This window comes from Sinocyclocheilus rhinocerous, unplaced genomic scaffold (genome assembly GCF_001515625.1).
Source record: "Sinocyclocheilus rhinocerous isolate Xijiao unplaced genomic scaffold, SAMN03320098_v1.1 scaffold1185, whole genome shotgun sequence".
Taxonomy (NCBI): domain Eukaryota; kingdom Metazoa; phylum Chordata; class Actinopteri; order Cypriniformes; family Cyprinidae; genus Sinocyclocheilus; species Sinocyclocheilus rhinocerous.
In genome coordinates this window covers 4358-31058 of record NW_015627555.1, presented here as the reverse complement: position 1 = coordinate 31058, position 26701 = coordinate 4358, and the positions used below count along the sequence as shown (strand labels likewise).

Genomic DNA, 26701 nt, shown 5'->3' with positions numbered 1-26701 from the left:
CCTGTTTCACTTTAAACTAGCATTTTAATCTAACCACTAAAGCTTTTTTGATATATTTTTTATATTTAAAATCTATGACAAGGCTGCAAATAATAACAGTACTTACATTTTGTCGATTCACTGGATGGTATTGATCCTAACAGAAAGTACTAGAGTAGCCTACTGTTGCTATGGTTACCTCCTTGCTGTTGTTTAGTGCACTTGTAATCTAACTTTAATAGTTACTGAAAAATTATGTTTTGAAAAAGCTGCTGAATTGTGTATATATACATTTAATTATTTGTAATCTATATTTTGTTTAGTAATATGCAAAACATACATTTAAAAAAAGATACAACAACTGTAATTTGCTGTAGTTCACTTTGCTGTTTGCAGATGAGTGTACGAGGTATGTGATGATAATGTTCAACCAGTTTGTGTTTATAATTGGTGATATAACATGAAACAGGAAAGAAGTGAATATATCACAACTCTTTGTGTCCACCCAGTTTCAAGCACTGTGATGTTGCTGTCCACCTAGTCCCAAGAAAGCAATCCATTTGCTAGACAAATTAAATGAATGAATGAACATCCCCATTACAACCACTTTAGCCTTGCTCTTAATAGGGCCCAGGAGAGCCGTGCACATGTTGTGTAGCGTTATTGTGTATGTTGCCTTTAAAGCGTTTCAGATGAACTAGGGAACAGTGCAGCGGAATCAATAAGTCAACGTACAATGCTGTGAATAACTTTGCTTAGCTAGATAGTCGTTAATCATTGATCATTTAAAATAATAGAGTAATATTTTCCCCATTTTGGCATTATTTCATGTGTTTCTGTGTTGACTACAGGGAATGCATTACCGTGATGCTCTTGGAACTCAGTAAAAGAGTGAATGACTCATCTGTCCTCTTGTGTTCCTCCTGAGCTTTATTGTAATCACTTCACAGAGCACTTCAAGCTATTCATACTGTGTACAATATGTCTGTGTGAGTGCGTCTGTCTGTCTGGTCTATAGGGTTCAGTGAGTTCAAACACTTAACCTTCGTACTGCCATGTTCTCTGTATCTTTTTCAGCAAAAGTAGAATGTGTGTGTGTGTGTGTGTGTGTGTATAGTGCACTTTAGAGATTTCCAGCCTATTTGATGTGTGTTTTATATAAAGCATGACTGAATGGGCTTTTATGCATGAACACAATCAAACTTCATGGACACAAACAAACAAAATAAAATAAATAAAATTAAAAATAAGGCATTAATATGTGCTTTATAATTACTAATAAACAGCCAAAATGCTAGTAGTATGCATGCTAATAACTAAGCAACTAGTTAATAGTGGGAATTGATCCCTAAACTAAAGTGTTACCAGTTATATTAATATGTAATCTGATGCACTTTGTGTTTTGTGTAGCATTGTGATCTTTTCACACGAGCTGCTCATGATAACAGTGTTTTCCTCCAAAATAGAATCTCTGTGGTTTAACATTTGAAAGCAAAAAAAAAAAAAAAACATAACGTTTTTTAGGTTTTTAATTTATAAATATTATTATTATAATTGTATAAATTAAAATGTATAGTTCAGTAGTATAATAGTGATATTTATTATTGATTAAATAAATAAATACATGGCCAGTAAATTTATTTGTGTGTGTGTGTATGATCACAATATCACAATAAGAAATATATGTGTAAATTCTATGATGTTACGTTTCAGTAAGTTGAAGCAAAGACTATAGAATACCCAAGACGTGTCCCTCGAATACAGTCATAGCCAGAAGTTTTGGCAGTGACATAAATTTTGTGTTTTGCAAAGTTTGCTGCTTAAACTGTTGTGGTGTTCATTCACATTGTTTCTAGATTATTGTGTAGAGTGTTCAGATGCATTTTAAATAATTGCTAAAAGCTTCAGTGGCCAAAAAAATGAACTTTTCACAAAAAAACAAACAAACAACAACAACAACAAAAATTTCACTGTTTTTTGATCCTGACACAAAATGACCAGCTAACATTAACTGACTAATCATATCAGCAGCACATGTGAAAGTGTGAATGAGTACTAGTCAGGTGAAATCACTATCATACTAATTAGATTGTAAGAGCAGACTGATTGCTATAAAAGGAGGGAAGAAGCGCTTCTAATCATTGTGTTCTTGTTAGCTATGGTTACCTCCAAAGAAACACGTGCAGCCATCATCGCTTTGCATCAAAATGGCCTCACAAGGAAATTGCTACAAAGAATATTGCACCTGAAAGAACCATTTACCGGATCATCAAGAACTTCAAGGAGAGAGGTTCGACTGCAGTGAAGAAGTCTTCAGGACGTCCCAGGCAAGATAACTAATAACTAATAAGGCAAGAATGGATCGCCATCCGTCAGGATTTGGCCCAGAAGCTGATATCCAGCATGCCAGAGCGAACTGCAGAGGTTATGAAGAACAGGGGTCAACACTGTAAATATTGACTCATTATATATTTTTGCTTTTTCAGTATACCATAGAAACGTGGGGGAAAAAATCTACAAATACTGAAGCAGCAAACTTTGCAAAACACAAAATTTATGTCACTGCCAAAACTTTTGGCCATGACTGTAGTTTTGAATGGGGAAAAATGCAACGCTCAATATGTCCGCTCTATCGAACGAAGCCCCGCCTTCTGAGTAAAAGAGCCAATCACTAATCGGTAAAGTCAGCGCGTCACTGCAGCTACCGTTAGAAGTCCTGGTTGCTATAGAAACAGTCAGCGTTCAGAGACTCACGCTTAGGACTGCGCATGCACACTGGCTGGTCTAGCCTGAAAAATAAGCTTTTTAACGCTATTTGAGCAAAAGAAACAACATTTATGAGACAGTTCTTGTCAGATTTCATTGGTGATTTCAAATATGAAATTTAATCGTAAGTTTGGCGAACAGTTTTGGAGAATTTGATGTTTCCCCATTCAAAGAGATAGGAGCTGCACTTGCATGCTCGAGAGGCGTTTCAAAGATGGCCGCCGAGTGACATGACTTGCCTTAAAGGGACTTTGGTTGAAGGGTTTTTTTCTTTTTCTTTTTTTTTGACAAAATCAAAACCATTACAATACTGACTGACCCCATGATCCAAGTGCTTTTTCACCACCGATGGAAAATTATTCCCCTCGATCCTCCTCTCCACTCATAGCCGCCCAAAATTATTCCAGCGAACCCCTTTCATTGTCACTCTATCTCTGTGCATTTGCATAAAAATGTGAAAAGTAGATTCCATACTGTGTGCTAATGGATATAAGATGCAGGTAATCAGAGCGGATTCATTACAACATGATAATATGCCATTTATTTTCATGCACATCCTAATAAAGAAACAAACCGCCTGTAATTGTTCATGTTTTCTTGAGTGTGTTGTTTCTTTGTGAGTTAGTGTGACCGGCTGATAGCCTCTGGGCCTAATGCACCTTTCACAAGCGCTCTATCGTCATGGCAACCAGAGGTTAGTGGTAGGTGTGGCGATTGCAGTGGTTGAGTCGGTTGCTATTGTTACCTGCACAGGAAGTTTGATGCTCACATTATCTTCTCAAACATTAATCTGCACCAAATGCATCATATATTCTTTCCTGTGTGTTAATTGTGATTTTCTGACTTTTTATCTTCAATCTAAGAAAAAATCTAGGTTGTATATTATTTTATGGTATTTTAGAGACCAAGGTATTTATAGATGTCATGAGGGCATCGCTGGAGGGTTTGTCTAACTTGATCAGATATGCAATGGCAGATGGTATGCAAACACACACACATCAGCTCACACACACATATACACAGGCCTGAGTCACTGCCTGTGTTAGCTCACATAGACTGACCTTTTAATCAGGATTTAGACTAATGATACTGAACACACACAAACAGACACAGATTCTGTTCTGATGAGTTTTGTCAATTTTAACTTCTGTCTGCACAAGTAAATTGGCTTCATATTATCCACATGGACTTAAAATTGTATTTTATAAAAGTTCAAAAATTATGTGGATTTTAACTTTGCCTTTGCCTGGCTGTGTCGGTAATCAAATTTTCCTATGATTTCTACATGACCTTGTTTTCTCAAGATTTTGATTTCATTTTCTTGTAATCATGACATAACAAACATAGCTTTCTTGAGATTACAACTACAGTCATTTGATATAATATTTATTCCAGACCATATATATTTAAAGCTACAGCCTTTTGTGTTACTGCTTTGCTTCATTACTCCTGACCCTTTAATGTGTTTAATATGGAAGAAGCCTGTATGAAGTCAGAGAAATAGCAGCATGTGTGGACATTTATGTGTATTGTTTTGTTTCTATGGTCATCTTCCTTCCTGTCAATGGGACTTGTTGTAATAGAGGGCTGATTGATTCATTTGGTTGTTCTCATCATGCTTCTCTCCCTCTAAATAAGGGACTCTAAGATTCATTTCTCCGAGTAGGTCAAGTACCACTTTTGATTGTTTATTAGGATGAAGTCAAACACGCTGTAATTCATATTCCATTTATTAGAGGGGAATTTGTTGCTGAATGAAATAGTGTCATTGTGTATATTTCATGTCCATATTTATTACAGTGCTCTGTTGTGCTTTTAACTGGGATGTGTCACGGTCAGGGTGTTGAGAGATCAGGCAGGACGACGAAGATGACAAATAAACGGATATTTAATCAAGAAACAACAGGAGATCCAGACAGGGTAGACAGCAACACACAGGGTAACATTCACATTGACAATAACCGACAAACTAGAATACAGGAGACAGGAACTAATAAAGGGCAGATAACGAGGGGCAGACAGGTGAGCACAATAAGGTGATTAACTACAAACGAGAACAGGAACAACCAAATAAGGACACAGAGGGAGAAACCACAATCCACAGTCCACAGGGGTGTGACAGGATGGTTTGTTTTTATATGAGGTCAGTGGAATTTTCTGAACAAAAAAGAAAGAAGAGTCTTGCTCTTGCTCGTACAGAAAAAAATATATATAAAAGCTCACCCAAAGTTCACCCAAAAAATGAAATTCTGTACCCTCATGTCATTCCAAACCTGTATGACATTCTTTCACGCAACTTCAAAATAAGATGGTTTGCAGAATGTTCACTCTGCTCTTTTTCATATAATGAAAGTGAATGAAAAGAAAAGAAAGCATAATGGCTGAACTATTCCTTTGAAGAAAAAAGTACACTTTTATTGATTCACTCTGCCTTTATTCTATGCACCATTAGTCAAATTTTTGTCAATAGGTCGAGAATGAAAAAAGCTTGTTTACTCCCAGGATGCGAAGACCTACATCTGAAAAGGACTGAGCCTGGAATGTGTGTGTGTGTGTGTGTGTTTCTGTTGCATAAGGTCAGCTGGCACCAGTCCCTTCCTGCTGTCAGGACTGCTATAGGGGGAGGGGGGTGGTAATTTGGCATTGGTTCATCATATTAGCCTGTATAGCTGGAGGGATGGATCATGGAAGAGTTTGAGAGAGTGAGGAATACACTTTTGGATATCTGCTTGAAAGTATTTGCACGGTGTGACTGATGCGACAGCTTCAGGGTTGTCTGTGTGCGGCCGTGAATAAATGCGCACACAGATGGTGTGTGCTTTTGTGGCCTTTTGAGCATTGTCCCCTTAAGAAAATTGCCCTTGGCCCTTCTAGCAGCCTGTGAAGTGTCGGATGAGTGTTTTTGTGTTAATATGTGTGCCAGTTCACGCTGTATAAACTTCATGTCACCAAGTGACTCTGCATACAAATGCCACTTTGCCATCTAAAGCAGTGTTTGTATTCTCGTTCCTGCTTATCTGTTCCTTCTCAGAAGCACTCACACACACAAATGTTTATGTTTTTCACTCTATCACATCAGATCACACACAAACTTCCCCTCCTCACCTCATTAACATCTGTCGCACATGGATTTCTACATGGATTCCCTCTTATTTTACCATGAACGCTGTCAAACGAGTGTTCAGTCTCTGAGATTCCGTAATCGTGCCCGTGGGGTCTAATCCTGACTGGCTTTCTGAAGTCAGTTGTGTTGAAAATGTGCAAGAATCTGTTCCTTTGGGTTTTACGGCAAAGCCGTGGTCAAAGGGAAGGTGTCGATCAAGTTGTCAATAGCTGATCAAAACATTTTGTTGGAATTAAGGGAGTCATCTGAAGCTGAATTTTCTGGCTGATCTTATCCACAGAATGAAAGTGAATCGTACTTTTGAATGAGGTGGATCAGAAGAAACTGCACACAAACTTCATTGATTTTCACAACATCACTGACTTGCAGTATAACCAGTTTCTTGATTATGCTTGGTAACACCACATGCCATTGGAATTGAGAGGATTTGCTGTCCATATGTATTTCGTACTGCACATGAAACTGTAGGTAATTGCTTTATTTTTATATATTTTATATATATATTTTGTATAATATACGAGTAGGGTTGGGTATCGTTAGAAGTTTTCCGGTTTCGATTCCGGTTCCAGTTTTGCCTAACGATTCCGGTTCCGGTTCCGATTCCGGTTCCGTTTAAATGAACTATTATTATTATTATTATTTTTATTTTACTATTTTACCTTCATTGAATGTAGTGTTGCTGGAAGGTAGTAAGTAATGTTGAGTAATGCTAGTCCATCAATCACATGTGCTTCAAAGTTGATGTTTTTTACACTATCAATAACATTTTGCTTTTCAAGCAGGAATGAGCTGGTTGGCCAAATAGTCCCTTGAGGGCTAAGACACTTGTTAATTTCCTTAAATTAATGAAATATTAACTGTTATACTTATAACTAGGGTGACCATACGTGCCATTTTCCCAGGACGCGTCCTGGCCAGGATTTCTATATTGCCTAAAATATCTAGGTTTTGGCTTTGTTTGAGTGTGCAGACCGATCGGTGTATGACATCAAAGTACCATACAGACGGTTATGCTTTCGAAACGCTCTCGAGGTACTTTGATGTCAAACACTGATCGGTCTGAGCCGCACTGCTTTTAAGTCGAACACACCTAATATGTACGCGTAATTGCATCGCTTTGACCGTAGATCCCACCTTCAAACACACCATATTTGGTCCATAATGTACAATGCTTGCATGTTATTGGTCAAACTACTTACAAAACGATCATTACCTTCAGCAAGCATGAAAACAGGAAAACAAAGCCAAAACAAATCCTGGCCAGGAGGCGTCCTGGGAAAATGGCACGTATGGTCTCCCTACTTATAACCATGTGTACACACACTCCATAAAGCCCCTATTTTACAAATAATAATGCAGTCAGGAGATGGTGTGATGCAATGAGTGGTTTCCACATTTTTAAACATTTAAAATGCACTTTAAATCACTTTGTTTATCACTCTTGAAATGACCTGTACACTAAATAATCTAACCCTCATACTTACATAACAATAGCAGTCTATTTATTTAGTGGTCCAAGTTGAAGTCAGTATGTATATTAATGACAATATGGGACAAATATAATGTAATTTAGTGGCGGCAGGAGCTGCGCGCTGCGTGTACAGTGAGACAAAACAACGTAAACAGTTATCAAAGACGCGAATCGTGGAAAACGATGTGTTCGGCAGTTAAAGACGCGGCGCGTCATGGGAAGCAATGTGCTCTGTAATTAAAGAGGCAGGGCGGCGTTTCTGTTATTTAGAATATGAAACGTTTTCGGAACCGAAACTTAGAAATTGCTCACGGTTCCGGTTCTTTTCAAAAAACAGAACCGGTTCTGAATAAGAACCGGTTCTCGGTTCCCAACCCTACACACGAGTGCTGTTTTTGCACGAATATCAGGAGTTTAAATGTGATTTTATACAACAGTTCAGTACATAAGAAGTTAAAATTATGTTATATTTTAAACACAATATTGTTTGTTTTTGCTAGGGGTTGCACTGACTAATCGACTAGTCGACTTCAATGCTCTGCCATGATGCTTTAAGCTTGACGTCGACTAGTCGCTGGTCCTATAGAGGGCGCAACAGGATAAGAAATCTTTGAAGGACTTCCACATTTATGCTCCGTTTCCAAAAAGTTAAAATGACAAATAAATGCATACTCTGAAAGCGCTTCACAAGACATGTGAGATTATATTACTGGATGCTCGAAATTGAATGGGATAATACACGTTTTAAACCGCTTATTGTACAGGTAGGTAAATTAATCACCGTTCTAATCTAATGCGCTGCTGCACTGTAACGCACACACATTACAGACGCGAGACAAAAATATTACCTATAAAGCCATATATTGTTGTGCGTCTTCGAGCAGCGCGGCCGTGTTTAGTTTCTGAATGAATCCTCATTTTATAAAGTTAAAATGACAGTATAAATCTATGAAATGATAAATACAATACCACTTATTGCACATTATAAGTAATAAGACAAATACTAGACAAACCATAATTTAGTCTTAATAATATAGCGTCATTAAATCAGGACTGACAATATGCACTCAGTAACCCCACAATGCACCTTCCCTCACAGAGTCAAGCATCGTCCTTATTAGGCTTACAGCTACGGGAATGAAAAAATGCCTTGGTAATTTGTTTTTATTGAGAGGTGGAATTATTTACCTCCTCCCTGAAGGTGGAGGTTCAAGACAATACTCGGCAGAGGGAAGGGAACAGAGTGAGTGTTAAATAGTGAGGAAGTGATATGAAACAGCTGGGTGCAATCAGTGTAAACAGGTGTGTGCAATTCGTGCTGAGTGCAATCAGTGCAATGCATGATGGGAAATGTAGTCCGGGGTGATGTGCAACAGTGTGTAGTGCGAGAGTCAATGAAATGGAAAGTTCATGGACCGGATTCGTGACATTAATAATATAGCGTCATTAAATCAGGACTGACAATATGCACTCAGTAACCCCACAATGCACCTTCCCTCACAGAGTCAAGCATCGTCCTTATTAGGCTTACAGCTACGGGAATGAAAAAATGCCTTGGTAATTTGTTTTTATTGAGAGGTGGAATTATTTACCTCCTCCCTGAAGGTGGAGGTTCAAGGTATTTGAGAAGTGTACTTTATTTGTGTATTTTATTTTCTTAGCCCCCTACACAGCAATGTGGTCAGAAAGGTCCAGAAACCGAGGAAGGCAACAGAGGTTCAAACACAGTCGTTCAACCCCTAGTTTTTGCCCAATTTTGCCAACAAAAATATTACCTATAAAGCCATATATTGTTGTGCGTCTCCGAACAGAACGGCGGTGTTTAGTTTCTGAATGAATCCTCGTTTTGAACGAATCGTGTGAACCAATGATTTAAAGGCCCATTGATAGAGAGAGCCGTTTACTTAATTCCTGAATGAATCAGCCGTTTGAACGAATCAAATGAATGAATGACTCATAAAGACCAGATGAGAAGTCTAGACCATTTAAAGCCACCAGCTTGTTTTAGTTTCTTATTTAGAGTACAATTTTATTAAAAAACAAAACAAAACAAAAAAGACCTTAAAGGAATAGTTCACCCAAACATTTAAATTCTGTCTTCATTTACTCACCCTCATGTCGTTTCAATCCTGAATGACTTTCTTTTGCGAAACACAAAAGAAGGTATTTTGGTTACCAATGACTTTCATTGCATGAAAAAAAAAAAAAAAAAATACTGAGAAGTTTCTGAAATTACCTTCTTTTATGTTCCATAATTTATGTTAGGCCGTTGTAGCCTAAACATTTATGTGTAATAAATTTCATGTTGAATCAAATAAAATATTTATTTCTAAAGCTACTCTTTGTGATGTCTACTTGATACTTTTTTCATTTAACACAATAATCGCTTTAAATAATCTTTTGTGGGAATTTTCACAGCCAAATTTAATTTGTGATTAATTAGATTAATTAATCGACACATCATGTAATTAATTAGATTAAAAAATGTAATCGACTGACAGCCCTAATATATTTATGTCATCTGCCACTTGGTGTGCTATCAGAAGTCACAGAAACACAACCAAATAAAACATTGACAAAGAACTAAGGAGAACTCAGGGCTTATATATAAATTGGATAATAAAAATAGAAACAAAACAGGTGTGGAGAACTAATTATCAACCAAGGAGACTAAGCAGGAGCACAGGCAAATGAGAACAGAACCAAAACAGACTATACACATGACAATATATATACCATGTGTCCATACATACATATATGTATATATATATATATATATATATATAGTTGTTTATCCTTGTATATTAGTGATAAACGGTGCAGGTCAGAGAGTCACTTGCAAATGACTTGCAAATATTTTTTTGCAAAAAAAAAAAAGAAGACGTACTGTGCTTTTATTCCTGTTCATTTTGGAAGTTGAATGTAAGGAATATTCCACATATGTGTCACCACATGGAGCTCTGGAGAAAAAAAAAATGACTTTAGGCATCCTAGAGGAGGAAGTTGTTAAAAGGCACATGTGTTTTCTTCAGCAGACAGTTTCATTTGAATCATGCTTGTCTCTTACATAAGCGAGGGTTGACTCTCATTCTTACAATCTGATTTAAACCACACCATTTCAAATAAAGTTATCGGCCAACTGGCCAGCAACTTCATTTACTTTTGGTGCTTGGCAAGTGTTAACTTTGAACCTTACTCACATCTTGCGCAGTGCAGACACAATACACAGCCAGAACGGACTGAAGCTGGTTGTATTTTTGATTTAGAAGAGCCATAGTCATAGTTCACAGAAACTCAGGAATGTACCAAATCCTACAAATGCGTTTTTTTATTTTTTATTTTTAAGAACCACATTTTTCACAATACTCTAGTGATTCAACATGAGTATTCATTTTACATATGTTTAGTTACCCAGTCAGTTGATTATTCTCTGTCCAGAGGATTCTGGCTAGCAAGAGAGGGAGAGAGAGAGAGAGAGAGAGAGAGAGAGAGAGAGAGAGAGAGAGTGTGTGTGTGTGTGTGTGTGTGTGTCCTTCAGTTTCCTCATTCAGCATCTGTGGGCTGTGGATGTACCCAGTAACCGTAGATTAAGATGGAACACGTTTAATGCTTCAAATGTCAGTGGAGACATATTTCTCTTTTTCCCTCTGAGGAGAGAATGGCAGACTGAGAGGAAGTAACATTCTTATAGACCTTAACAACCCTTTGTACACTTACCTCACATGTTCAGTTAGTATCTCTGTTAAATTGAATAAGAGTGAATTTTTTTTAACTTCTTCACACAGAAATGTGTTCTCCTCAATGTTTTTTTTTTTCCTTTGCTCAAAATTTTACGAGATGAAAAAAAAATACTCATACAGTTTTCTCCTCTCTTTCTGTCTCCCAAATGTTCAGGTTTTCCGGGTTTCCTCTCCAGAAGTTCCTGTTCTTAGATGGTAAGAGAGAGCTTGAGATAAGAGGTAAACTAAAGTTCTGCATATGTGTGTGTAATTGATTGTCTTGTTCTGATGTTGCTATAATTGTGATGTGATTGCTGTTATTTGTTGTCACAGTTTTTATGCTGTATGTATATGTGATGATGGGAATTAGTAGAAAGTTACAATTATTACCTTCAGTTAGTTGGAAAGGATGATAAGTTACTAGCCCATTCACATAGCAGCATACACAATTTTATTTAATTTTTGATAGCTATTATAGACAATCACATTTCATCTGCCTCTTAATGTAATTCTCAGGAACCTCAGAAACCATGAATGTGGGATAAAATTTTATTAAATAACTAACTGCATTTTTTTCATAAAATAATCATTTAAAAATGACACTAATAATTAAGATTACTATGATGATAGTTAATTAAAGATTATATTAATTATATGATTAAATATTGAATATTCTTTCAAATGAAATCAATTGCATATATTATGATTTACAAAATTATATAAAAAATAAAAATAAATTATGAATGCACCAATTTGGGCATGTTTGGCATATAATGATACCCGTGTTAGTAAAAATGCCCAAATCAGTGCATCCTTAATATTTAGTAAATTTTTATAATTAAGATTTTTAATTTTAATTTATATCAGATTATTTATTTTCAGTAAAACCATAGTCTGATACAGATTCCAAAATTTTATAATGTTTATTTCACAGTTTTGCTTGTAAATTGTGCTTTTAAATGAGCAAACTGAGGTTGATGAGAACTAGAGAAGTTATCTACAGCCTTAATGGAAAATTCCATCAAAAAAAAAAAATAGTCCAGTATAAATCTATAAAATGATAAATACAATGCCACTTATTGCACATTATAAGTAATAAGACAAATACTAGACAAACAATATAGCCTCATTAAATCAGGACTGACAATATGCACTCAGTAACCCCACAATTCACCTCCCCTCACAGAGTCAGGCATTGTCCTTATTAGGCTTACAGCTACGGGAATGAAAAAATGCCTTTGTAATTTGTTTTTATTGAGAGGTGGAATTATTTACCTCCTCCCTGAAGGTGGAGGTTCAAGGTATTTGAGAAGTGTACTTTATTTGTGTATTTTATTTTCTTAGCCTCCTACACAGCAATGTGGTCAGAAAGGTCCAGAAACCCATGAAGGCAACAGAGGTTCAAACACAGCCTTTCTAAGCAAAAAAAAATAAAATAATAATAATAAATTATATATATGCTTTTATTTATTTATTTACAATATCTTTTTATTCAATTACATTTTTCACTATTTTGTTTTTGCTAGTTTACCTTTGATCCTAGGCACCTGAAGTTTTTAAACTTTTTAATTCCTAGATAGTTTTTGCCATGGACATTGTTCATATTACAAATTTACATATATTCAAACCTCTGTTTACTACCACTGTTTTTTAAGCAGAATGTGACAGGCAATTTGTCTGTCCATGATGAAAATGAAACCATGTGATGTATCAGAAAATATTTGAACATTAATATACAGCTATGTGTTGTGGTACTTTCAACCAGTGAGATTTCACTGTGGGCAGAGCTAGCAGTGAGATTCTAGAATCCAAGAGGTCAACAACATGTCATTTTTTTTTTTGCTACTTATCCAGGACTGTATATCTTACCACAAGTTCTGTCTGCTCCTGTGAAAATCAGTTTATCACTGACTCTCTGTTGTTTCTGTTGAAGTCAAGCAGTTGTTCCTTCGTTCTTACTGGTCATGGATATTTCTAGCTGTAGTCTCAAAATGTTCTGAGCAGTCTGACAGGTCTACCAGAGCCGTATAATCTGCGTTCTAACAGCTCTAATCTGAATTCCTCATATTATACTTACAGACAATAGCACTGGGAGGATCATAGTTCCTCAAGGAGCCCCAGTAGAAACAAACAAGCATGAGACAGTAATGCTGCTGTTTTTTTATCATACTGCTCTCAGCAGGAGAAGAAAGTCCAGAATTCACAATGTGACAGAATCACAGCTTTATCTGCAGTTTAGGCTCAAGAGCACAAGGCACTGTAGTTAAATGCAGATGAGAAGTCTAGAAGAGTATCCTCATGTAAAATGGCTTCTTCAGATGTATGATGTTCAGAGCTGCACAGACAACCTTATTTGGCTCTTATAGTCACAAAGCTCTAACTGTCAAGAGAGGTCAGCTGACTTGAGGGCTACATGTGTGGTCACATTCTGTATGAGATCTGGGCAGTGCATATCATGTTATTAATCTAATTAAACTTTGAATCGGTTGACATTCCAACATAATACATTCTAAGAAAAATACGTAGAATATTTACATCCAGACTATATTATTACATTCTTTTGAAATTAATTTGCAAGAATATCATGTTATTATTGTAATTATACTATTTAATCGACTGACATTTTATCATACTTGATACGTTTGAAAGTTCTGTTATAATGCTACTCTGTGCGGTCGTCACCTGTCTAATAAAACACACAACATATTTAAACGTTTTTGGTGTTTCCATGTTTTCTACAAAACAAAACCGGAAATCGAGGGTGTATGACGTCATTGGCTGGTGACACAATGACACTATAGACACGGTCCGTATCACTAGTTAAAATTGCATATATAGTATAAAATTGATATGCATTTTGGCTGATATGGATTAACCCAAAAACAACTAAGATTAACTCTTTTTTTCTGCAGTTGTTGCTGGTGTTGAGCACACCAACTCATGTCAATAAGCACTTTTAAAGTGAAAGCACTTTTCGAAAGGTAGACCTCTAAAGGGTTAAATCTATCCTTTTAGGTTAGTGCTAGACAATGATGATCTAAATTCTAAGACATGTGGACACAATTAAACATCTAATATCAGCAGCCAACAAATATCCAATAGGATTGATAGAGTGGTGAAGAGAGAAATGCAGGTCTAGTGTGAGGTGTGACAGGAAGTGTTAATGGGTACAGAGAGCTGTCAGGGTCAAGAATGCTTCACAAGATCACACAGACATCTGACCTGATTTCAGCAACAGCAACCGTCCAAATCACGTCACACATCAGTCTCCTTAATCCATCACATCAACCGGAATTGAGTGTTTGTCTTTGTGGTTAGTTGACTGGCAGTGAGTGGCTTTTGTGTCTGCCTTTTTTTTATAAGCGTAGTGTTCATGTGTATGGTAAGCTAACTGGAAATCAGTGTTTTTTGTGTCTCTGTGTAGGTGTGCAGCTTTCAATACATGTATGTCTGTGCGGTTGCACTGCTTGGAAACAAACACATGCTTACACGTATGCACGTACGCACACACACACACACACACACACACACACACACAGAGAGAGAGAGAGAGAGAGAGTGGGACAGGAAGAGGCGGGCTGTGAACTCTCTTCTTTTACAAGTTACTTCCGTTTTGAGTGAAAGCTCGTGCTCATAGGTGACAGCTCACCTTAAAAGCAAATCGAATGCAAATGTTTCTCACATGGTCATTTTAATTGCTGCTTTGTCTTACACATTTACATTTTGGAAGATATATTCTTACCAGAGTTTTCAATGATGATGAAAAAGATTTTACAAAATGTATTTTTCAAAACGCATCTATCTATCTATAGCTAGCTATCTGTAGACTTCAGGGAAACCATATGGAAAAAAAAAAGCTTAGTGAGCTTTAGGGGAAAAATGAAATGCTACTCAAGTGTAATATATGTCCACTTTAATGCATTATGCTTCAGTCTAACATCACTGAGGTTCTTTGCTGGTTCATTTCAGACTGTGCAGTCATCATCATAAAAACTGTCAGCGGACTGATCAGATGACCCCGCCGGGAGTGATGTTTCAATATGTAGTTTTGAGTGTGTTTATGTGCATGGAATTTGATGTTTTATGCAGCTCTTGTAGTTGAGAGACACACAAGTCATGCAGCCATGCTGAGGATATGTTGACGGCTTAAACCAGTGAGTTTAATAAACACAAACACAGAGACAAGCCAACACCTCTGCACATGCACAAATGACTAGTGGTTGACCAGTATGAGTTTTTAACTCTGATACGGGATGATACTGATATCTAGAGACCAACTGGCTGATATAATTCTGATATATACATATAATACTTTTTAATCATAGCAAATTAGATATACTTAAATTGTTGAATTTAAAAGGGGAAGTGTGTAATTTCGATTCAACTTGATGCTGGTATTCTCAAAATTGTCAAATATTGATCGACCGGCCTGGCTAATATTGGTCTGTCTGTAGTATAAACAGTATCTTCTTTCTCAGTGCTTCTCAGTTTTTTTTTTGTTCCTCTCATCTTGCTTTATGAAGGTTTTCTCATTTTCCCTATGTTTCCTTAACATTTTTTTTACTTGTGGTACTTTAAATGAGTATAAATTATTGTGTATGATCATCCCAGTGTGTCTGTGTCTGAGGCGAGCACGAGATTCATTTAAACACATTAATTTCCTTCCTCTTCACGTTTTCTTCTGTTCTATATGAGTTTCTTCTTGCTCTCACAAGTGGCTGTGTTTACACAATAAACCCATTAAATGCATTCAGACCCCTTTCTTGGAAAGCCATGAGGAGTGAAAAGATTGGACACAACATTACAGCCCACAATGCTTTGTATTGTGAAAGCTACCACCATCATCTATATTACGCAGGAGCTTTTCCCTCAAATTCTGTGATCTGAAGACACAAGACACGCTCCTGTGACAGTGGCTATGCACAGTGTTAGTGTCATGGCTTAGTGCTCACTGCATAGTTTTCATCATGATAAACTCAGGTTCTGTGGGAGATCAGATTTTCATGACAATTAAGCATACATTTTCTGGATTTTATGCTTATGAGCTTTTAAAAAAAAAATTCCTGTTATTCACATTGGTGATTTATTTGTAGTTCACAATTTAAATGTTATTATTATTACATTTATTAATAAAAAAAAATATTTAATCAACATGAATAAAAAGAAATAGAGCCAAAAATTCCTTATATACACGATTGTTCAAAAGTTTAGGGTCCATAAGATGTTTTTCTTTAACTTTTATTCAGCAAAGATACATTGAAAGTTACATTAAAGCTATTTATAAAGTTACAAAAGATTTCTATTTCGAATCAGTTGTGTTCTTTGAACTTTTTATTAATAAAATAATTTAAAAAGTGTATAATTGTTTCCACAATGTTAAGCAGCACAACTGTTTTCAGCACTGATAATAATAAGAAATGTTTCTTGAGCAGCAAATCAGCATATTAAAATGATTTCTGAAGGATCATGTGACACTGAAGACTGAAATATTTTGAACGGTAGTGTGTATATATACACTTTTTCAATTAATTATTATTATTATTGATATTATTATTAGTATTAAGTGAATAAACAAAAAAATTTAATGTTTCTTTATAACTACTACACATAATCATTTTTAATAAATTACTTTAAATTATTTTATTAAACTACTTTATATATATATATATATATATACACACAATCCTTTTTTAATAAATTAATATTACAAAATAATATTTTAGCATTACAGTATGACAAATGAGTTGGTTCTCATTTCTTTCTTTTAATTTTAGGTTGAAATGTGACCTAAACATGTTTGTGGTAGCGTGACAAACTCTTTGGTTTTCCCTGTTACCCTCTTTCAGCATTTCTCATGTTACGCAGCTGTCATTTGTCTCTTGTGCTGTACCGACGTCCCTCTCTCTTGTTGTCTCTTTCAGAGTGAACATGGCAGTGTGGATCCAGGCCCAGCAGCTGCAGGGAGATGCTCTACACCAGATGCAGTCTCTCTACGGGCAACACTTCCCCATAGAGGTGCGACACTACCTGTCCCAGTGGATAGAGGGACAACTCTGGTATGTGAAGAGTGCAACTGCAACTGTCAGTTTGTCATTTTTTTAATATGTCGGTGTTATTGAGTGTGTCCTTGTGTCCTCTTTCAGGGACGCGATAGATTTAGAGAACCCTCAGGAGGAGCTGAAAGCCAAGCGTTTATTGGACAGCCTGATCCAGGAACTACAGAAGAAAGCAGAGCATCAAGTGGGAGAGGACGGCTTCTTACTCAAGATCAAATTAGGACATTATGCTTCACAGCTAAAGGTTCTGCTTGTTCTTTTTCTATGCATACAGTTCAGGAAAGATTTAGTTTAAAAAAAAGTTCAGACTCACATAGATTCTCTTATAATATCTTAGGAGAAATAAAATGAGAGAATATAGATACAACTAAATGAGACCGTTTTTGACATTTAGTATGTCAGTGCATGACAGTAAAGCTGTTACTAAGAACAGGTCAGTCAGGAAAGTGCAGCCTCAGTTTTTACTGTCATTAGTGTTGTGGGGTGTGCTTGAGTGTGTTGAAGTAAAACATGGCAGAGTAGATGGAGTAGATGGTTATTCTGATTGTGTGTGTGTTTTCAGAGCACGTATGACCGCTGTCCCCTGGAGCTGGTGAGATGCATCAAACACATCCTGTATACAGAGCAAAGACTCGTCAGAGAGGCGACTAATGTGAGTAGACACAGAGTAAGCAGATCTATTTCAGACTGTCGGTTCATTAGGGCAGTTTATGTGAAATAACGGTTGATTTTGAATGAATTTAATCTCATCTTCCTTTTTTTTGTAATGAAGTGCAATTCTAGTTAAAAGTTGCTGTTTATCACTATGTTTTCAAATGAGGCATATACAGGGTTCTCACAATCATGTAAAACCTGGAAATATAAGGGAAGTTGTGAATTCTAGCCCTTTAAAAGTCAAATGAATAATTTATATACACACAGAGTATACACACATACAACCGTTCAAAAACATGGGGTCAGCAAGATTTTGTAATGTTTTTGAAAGAAGTCTCTTATGCTCATCAAGCCTGCATTTATTTGATCAAAAATACAGTAAAAACAGTAATATTGTGAAATGTTGATACAATTTAAAATAACTGCTTTCTATTTTAATTAATTTTAAAATGTCATTTATTCCTGTGATGTGAAAGCTGAATTTTCAGCATCATTACTCCAGTCTTCAGTGTCACATGATCCTTCAGAAATCATACTAATATACTGATTTAATGCTCAAGAAACATTTCTTACTATTATCAAAATAACTGTGCTGTTTAATATTTTTGTGGAAACCATACATTTTTTTAGGATTCTTTAATGAATAGAAAGTTCAAAAGTATTTATTTGAAACTGATTTTTTTTTTTTTTTGTAATAATGTAAAAAAAAATTACTGTGACTTTAATTTAATGCATCCCTGTTGAATAAAAGAATTAATATCTTACAATAAAAATCTTACTGACCCCACACTTTTGAACTGTAGTCTGTATGTTGCTTTTTTTGTTATACTAATAAGTGTAATAGTAATAAATCTGTTAATTCCAAGAGTTATTACCTGACATTGAAATTAAAAACTACCCTGAGATATCTATATAATCCTCTCATACATTTTTTTTTACCTCCACAAAATTTCATTGGTCAAAATGTGTGGGAACATTTCCCAGACCTCATAATTTAGTTATCTCTGTATTCAAGTGATTTATTAACACTTTGAACAAGTCATTAAAAAGTTGTAATAACTGTTGTAAAAAGTTGTAAGTAATTTGTACACATTTAAAAAAAGAGATGACTATGTTGTCTTCTTGGTTTAAATGATGGTCATCTTTAAATGATGGAGTTCGGTCATCTTTAAAAAACCATCATGGGTAATAAACAGGGCTACTATACATGACTGACTTTCACAATCTTCAGAAATAAAGTTTGTGTGTTTGCTTTGTGCATGCATAGAGGAAGATACATATTTACCCCTACACACAAATTCATGATACCTGCTCAGTTTTATGAGAGTAAAAGAGGAAATTTCAGGTTTTATCAACTCAATTGACAACCATGACAATCATAAAAGACAATATCAGTAAATCTAGAAGCTTACATACACATTAAAACGCCCACTCATCTCAGACACACCTGTACTTAAAGACATAATATTTATGTTCACATCCCATGTATGCACTACACAAACAATATATAGTTGTTTAAACACACGTACATGTGCATCCAGTCTTACGTGGGCATAGACGAATAACCTTATCTGGGTTGATTATTGATACACAACAGGACAGGGATAAGGTCCTACTATACATATTGAAGCTTTGGTTTGTGGGATTTTAGTAGTATAACTGTTTGTCAGGTTGTTTTGAAAGTATCTACAAACCCCAACCCTTCTTCATCTTGCTAGGTTATTAAAACTAAAAAGTTTTGTACTCCGCATCAGAATGAAGCTATATCCTGTTTCCTTGCATTTTTCTGAAATAGTCTGATCGTAATTTTAGTGAAACCTAATGTTGAACAACTTGGTTGTCACTCGTGTGTGTCTTTGATTGGCAGTCGAGCTCACCGGTGGGCAGCCTGATGGACAGCATGTCGCAGAAGTACCATCAGATAAACCAGGCATTCGAGGAGCTTAGAGTATTGACTCAGGACACAGAGAATGACCTCAGAAAACTACAGCACAACCAGGAGTACTTCATTATACAGTACCAGGAGAGCCTCAGAATACAGGGTATAAAGCCTCACTCATTTACATTTATACATTTGACAGATGCTTTTTTTCCAAAGTGACTTACCTTGCATTCAAGATTCACATTTCATCAGTTCATGTATTCCCTGGGAATCGAACTTTGGTGTTGTTAGCAGTAATGCTTTGGAATGCCACACACATACACACACACACACACACACAACCAGCAGACAGTCGTGTGTGTGCAGTCAAATACACAGACTATTTTATCATTCAGTACATAATACAGCAAAAATGTCCTTATTAAAACAGCCTGTAGGCTCCCATAATTTCTGAGAATGCCACTGAATAACAAATCAAACCAGTTTTAAGGGGATAGTTCACCAAAAAATTTAAATTCTGCCATCATTTACACATCCTCAAGTTGATCCAAACCTGTATGAACTTCTGCTGAACATAGAAGAAGATATTTTGAAGAATGTGGGTAACCAAACTATTGCTGGTCCCCATTGAATTCCCCTGTAAATATTTTTTTCTATACTATGGAAGTCAGTGGCGACCAGCAATGGTTTGGTTACCCACATTCAAGAGATCTTCTTTTGTGCTCAACAGAAGAAAGAAATTCACACAGGTTTGGAACAACTTGAGGATTAGTAAATGATGACAGAATTTTCATCTTTCGGTGAACTATGCCTTTAAGTCTGAATTTAGATCTCTTGGTGTAATAATTTATAAATAAACATTATTCGTAAAGATAATTGCAATAAAAAAGAAATGAAAATACAGGAAAAGCATGCATACAATGAAAAGCACAGGAAAGAAAACTGCGCTTGTCACACTTTTTCATACCCAGATTGCTCTTCTACACACAAAATTATGGGAGTCATTTTTTTATTTATTTTGTCAGCAAAGCTCATCTTTGTGGACTAAATCCTCCTTTCTGTTGTGCGCAGCTCAGTTATCAAGTCTGGCCACGCTGCCTCCAGCAGACCGACAGCTACGAGAGCCCAGCCTGCTCAGCAAGAGAGCCACAGTAGAGGCCTGGCTGACCCGAGAGGCCAACACCCTGCAGAAATACAGACTGGTACACACACGCTCCGAGTGAATAGTGTGCATAGCATTAGCATAATACAACACTCAGACTGTAACATTAGTAGCACATGCTTTACAGGGGCATATCGTAAACATTGTAGCGTTATACACTCCTGCTCAAAAGTTTGTGGGTTACTATGTTTTTTTTTTTTAATAAGTGAATACTTTTAATCAGCCAGGATACATTTAATTGATCAAAAGTGACAGTAAAGACAGTAATAATGTTGCAAATGATTATTATTTCAAATAGATGCTAAAAAAAGATTTTACAGTTTCAAAATATTAATCAGCACAACTGTTTTCAAGATTGATAATAATAAGAAATGCTTCTTGAGCACCAAATCAGCATATTAGAATGATTTCTGAAGGATCATGTGATACTGAAGACTGCAGTCATGGCTGCTGTCATTTGCTTTGCCATCACAGGAATAAATTACATTTTAAAATATATTCAAATAGAAAACACTTAATTTAAATTGTAATAATATTTCATAATATTACTCTTTCTTTCTTTCTTTCTTGATTAAATAAATGCAGCCATTAGACTCTACTTTCAAAAACATTATAAAAACTCTTGCCAACCCAAAACGTTTGAACTATAGTGTATTTTTCTCCCTTAAAAATGTAGTTACACATTACCCACCCCCCCCACACACCCTTTTTTAAAACTTTTTCTGGCCATTTAAACTGTTTTTGCTACTGTAAATTAAGGCCATCTATATGTAATTTACCTATTGATTGGATAACCAACTAACATTTAGAGTCGGCATGAAAATTCACTTTGATGCTCTTATTGTGAACGATTCATCCCTGCATATGTTTCATTTGTCTTGACATATGCAGGGATGACATTTTCAAGTACAGCACTAAACCTGAGGGCCATTGTTATTTACACGAGTACAGCACATATGTTCACGTCTGTTCATGTGGTGTTACATGAGCTTGTGTATATGTGCTCAGGGCTTGGCAGAGAAACACCAGAAGACACTGGCATTGCTACGGAAACAGCAGACGGTGATTCTTGACGACGAGCTGATTCAGTGGAAGAGACGTCAACAACTGGCTGGCAACGGCGGGCCGCCCGAGGGAGGACTGGACATACTACAGTCATGGTGAGCACACGTTTACTTAGCCTAACTGAGGACATACCATAGACATCTGTTGTTTTTAAAGCTAAAGCTAATTATAAATACTACAGATTAAGCCAAACCGTTTATTTTATTTTATTTTATTTTCATATAGGGAGGTTTTCTTATATTTAGCTATATTCTGGGGCAAATTTGTCCCAGTGCATAGTAAAATAAAGCAATACACACACTAAGACACTAAGTTATGCAAATAATCAGAGGCATGTGCGTGTTGTGGTGCGTTTACATTACACATACACAACATATGCAGAGAGCAGCTCTGTAGTTTATGCTTCGGGTTGACATTTCTGCGTGTGTTTGTGCACAGGTGTGAGAAGCTAGCGGAAACCATTTGGCAGAATCGTCAGCAGATCCGGAGGGCGGAGCATCTGAGACAGCAGCTGCCCATTCCCGGCCCCATCGAAGAGCTGCTGACCGAACTCAACAGCACCATCACGGACATCATCTCGACTTTAGTCACCAGGTGTGTGTTTGTGTGGGGGAGAGAGAATAGCAGTGAGGTTAAGTGATTGCAAAGTACAGTAACACAACCAATATCCTCCCTGTAATCAACATCATGCAAAAATTGACCCTTATGACTGGTTTTGTGGTCCAGGGTCACATATCTCTTTCTCGGCATTGCTACAATTTCAGTGGTGACTTCACAGTGTGTTTGAACGGATCATGTCAAGACGTACATTACCTTCCTTCCTGTGTTCTTTATGTGTGTGTATTTTTTCACTCAGTATTGAACCTACAAGTCTAAGTGGGTTTAAGGAGGTTTTACATTTTGGAAAAAAAGGAAGGGGTAATTAGTAAATAATCTAGAAAAAAATTATTAAAGGGATAGTTCCAAGAAATACTCACACTCGTGGCATTTCTTACATATAATACAAGAATGTGTTGATCACTTTTTCCATCAAATGACAATGAATGGGCTTTCAAGCTTCAAAAAAATGCAAAAGCACCATAAATGTTTCCACGTTGTCCATACAACTCAAGTTTTCTGAAGCCATACAGTGCTTTGTGTGTAACAGAGAGAAATATAAGTTATTATGCACATAAATTATCTGCCCTACTTCATAGATGCATCATTCAGTGATTTGGATCAACTCATTCATTGAAAAAATCTGACTCAAAACACATAATTCATACATAAAATGGAGATTTTTACATCTCTTGTAAACAATCATGAATGCACATAAACTCTCAGAAAAAAAGGTACAAAAGCTGTCACTAGGGTTGGTACCTTTTAGATACTAATATGGACTCTTTAGGTACAAAGGTGTGCCTTTTGAAAAGGTACCACCCCAGTGACAACTTTTGTACTTTTTTTCTGAGAGTGTAGGGCAGCTGTTTTTGAAAGTCTTATGCTCACCAAAGCTTCATTTATTTGCTCAAAAATACAGTAAAAACAGCAATATTGTGAAATAGTGTTACATTTTAAAATAACTATTTTCTATTTGAATATATTTTAAAATGTAATTTATTTCCATGATAGCAAAGCTGAATTTTTAGCATCATTACTGCAGTCTTCAGTGTCACATGATCCACATCATTCTAATGTGCTGATTTGGTGCTCAAGAAACATTTCCTATTATTATCAATGTTGAAAACAGTTGTGCTGCTTATTATTTTTTGTGGAAAACATAATGCATGATTTCAGGATTCTTTGATGAATAGAAAGTTCAAAAGAACAGCATTTATTTGAAATAGAAATCTTTTTTAAATGTCTTAACTGTCACTTTTGATCAATTTAATCCATCCTTCATAAATAAAAGTATCCATTTCTTTAAAAAAATACATACTATAAAATACTTGAAATGTAGTGTGCAAGTCATATGTATCACTTTATGATACTTTCATTGTGCTCCTACATCCTTTTAGAAGCTTGAAATCCTTTTCTGCTCTGGAAGGAACAGAAAAGATCATAATAAGGGTTTGCAATTTATTTTTTTATTTATCTTTATTTAACCAGGAAATTAAAAACTCTTGAGATTTAAAATCTCATTTACAAGAGGGTCCTGGCCAAGATAGGCAGCACATTTAGTTACACATACAACAAAATACATTTGTTTACATACACAGAAACATACACAAATCACTAAAAACATTTACAATCAGGTGACTTATGGCCCAAGGACTGATCCCTGTGGTACGCCGATATTTACATTCAGAGTACAAGAAGTGAGTCCCTCTATATTTATACATTGAGATCTATCCGATAAGTAATTAACAAACCATCCAAACCTACACTAAGTAGCCTCTGCTTCAAAATGTTATGATCTACGAAATCAAAAGCTTTGGATAAATCGATCAAAAGAGCAGCACTATGGTTTTTATGATCCAATGAAACCATTAAATCATTTAATACTTTTATAATTGCTGTGGATGTACTATGTTGTTTCCTAAAACCGGATTTGAACTCTGAGAAGGCATTTTTAGAAGATAGAAATTCTTTTAATTGATCATCCCACTGCTCCGGGTGTGTGTTCACTGCTGTGTGTGTGCACTTAGGATGGGATAAATGCAGAGCACTAATTCCTAGTATGGGTCGCCATACTTGGCCACATGTCACGTCACTTTTGAATTTGTGATGAACCTTAATGCTCCATGATAAACTGAATCCAACGCCTGTAAACAATGCTTAGGTGCCTGCATGTATATGATATCACAATAATCCAACACTGACAAAAATGTAGCTGCTACCAATCTCTTCCTTGCTGCAAAAGAAAGGCAATACTTGACTCTAAAAAAAAGGCCCAGTTTCGACTTTAATTTTCTCACAAGGTACTGAATATGAGGCCCAAAAGAAAGAGAATCATCAATTAAAAATCCCAAGTATTTATACTTAGATACTACTTCAATCTCCAAACCTTGAAGAATAGTGATTGAGCACGAGTTTGAAATTGCAGACTTTCTTTTTGTAAACATCATAAGTTTAGATTTCTCTGCATTTAAAACAAGTTTTAAATCACTCAGTGTATGTTGAAATGCATCAAAATCAGATTGAAGATGACTCAGAGCCTGATCCAATGTTGATGCAGAGGAGTAAATCACCATATCATCAGCGTATAAATGAAAATTTGAATGTGCGAGATTATTCCCAATATTATTAATATATAAAATAAATAATAATGGCCCAAGGACTGATCCCTGTGGTACGCCGATATTTACATTCAGAGTACAAGAAGTGAGTCCCTCTATATTTATACATTGAGATCTATCCGATAAGTAATTAACAAACCATCCGACAGTATTTACTGATAAACCTACACTAAGTAGCCTCTGCTTCAAAATTTTATGATCTACGAAATCAAAAGCTTTGGATAAATCGATAAAAAGAGCAGCACTATGGTTTTTATTATCCAATGAAACCATTAAATCATTTAATACTTTTATAATTGCTGTGGATGTACTATGTTGTTTCCTAAAACCGAATTTGAACTCTGAGAAGGCATTTTTAGAAGATAGAAATTCTTTTAATTGATCATTCACAAGCGATTCCAAAACCTTTGATAAAATAGACAATTTCGAAATAGGCCTATAATTATTCAATACAGTTGGATCACCCCCTTTAAATAATGGCAGGAGGGTGAGTATATGATGACGCAGTTGTCATTTCTGGGTGAACTATCCCTTCACATTTTTCATTCTCACATTTTATGAAATGAAAAGATGAACGTCTCAGTACCAGATGATTGAGTGTTCATGTATTATTCACCCTGCATGTGCTCGTATCTGTGAGAAATCAACAGAGGCCATTTGTCATAGAGATCACTTTGGTGGCACACAGGGGGATGTCTACAAACTTCTGCTCTCCTCCACTCTCTTTTTCATAATATCTCAATCTATCAGCATTCACACCTACCACAGGGGATGAATGTGGTGGTTCATTTGTGTGTGTGTGTGTGTGTGTGTGTGTGCAGTCACTGAAACACTGAGCCTAATGGGAACTGTGCTTTTAACATCAGTGTCTGAATGGATCTCCATCAACCTGAGAAGTGTCACACTGGCTGTGTAACTATATAACATACATACCATAGCCACATATCAAAATTAATCCAATTTGAATTACTACAAATTTGTCAGAGATGTGGCCTGGTGAATAGTGCACATGCTCCAATATTGCTCAGTGGCACTTGTGCAACTGACTACTGACTAATCTTAACCTTACCTCTAAATTAAAACTCTTCATTTTTAGGAAATAAATACATAAATAAATAACTGTTTATTTTTAAATTTATATCATTTTATCTATTTAATTAACCAATTATTTTTATTTACTTATTTGTAGTTCCCATATTAAATAATTTATTTATGAATTATTATGTGTTTTATTTTTTTAAAAGGGTTCTATAACATTCATCTTACACCTGCATATTTTGGGGTTTTGCGCAAGTTTTCAAATAACGTTCTATTGCCCTTTTCCAAATGTAAATTTAGACTTTCCAAGTAGAATGGAAAGTAGGAAAAGTGCTCATGTGGGTGACATTACTTAGAATTTTTTTGATCAAAAATACAGTAAAAACATTAATATTGTGAAATATTATTACAATTTAAAAATAACTGTTTTCTACGAAGCCCCTAAAGGGACCTTTGCAAAAATAAAAATACACAGACTATCACGTGCTCCCGAGAAACTTTTGCGAGCTCACGCACTACAGTTTCCGGTTGCGTCACTCACTGCCGTCTTACAACAAAGAAAACAAA

At 35.9% G+C, this 26701-nt stretch overlaps 1 protein-coding gene across 2 annotated transcripts in view; it reads left to right on the top strand.

Moving 5' to 3' along the window:
- Positions 1 to 11234: 11234 nt before the first annotated feature.
- LOC107730981 (signal transducer and activator of transcription 5B-like) overlaps positions 11235 to 26701 on the top strand; it is a 19357-nt gene continuing 3890 nt past the window's right edge. Inside the window, exons 1-8 of one of the 2 annotated variants that reach the window (XM_016541942.1) lie at positions 11235 to 11299; positions 16981 to 17115; positions 17203 to 17359; positions 17678 to 17767; positions 19637 to 19811; positions 20723 to 20853; positions 21822 to 21973; positions 22317 to 22472. In XM_016541942.1, the coding sequence (XP_016397428.1) occupies positions 16988 to 17115; positions 17203 to 17359; positions 17678 to 17767; positions 19637 to 19811; positions 20723 to 20853; positions 21822 to 21973; positions 22317 to 22472 (989 nt within the window). In that variant the 5' untranslated portion in view covers positions 11235 to 11299; positions 16981 to 16987. The remainder of the gene's footprint in view (positions 11300 to 16980; positions 17116 to 17202; positions 17360 to 17677; positions 17768 to 19636; positions 19812 to 20722; positions 20854 to 21821; positions 21974 to 22316; positions 22473 to 26701) is intronic. The other variant, XM_016541950.1, reaches the window with a different exon arrangement.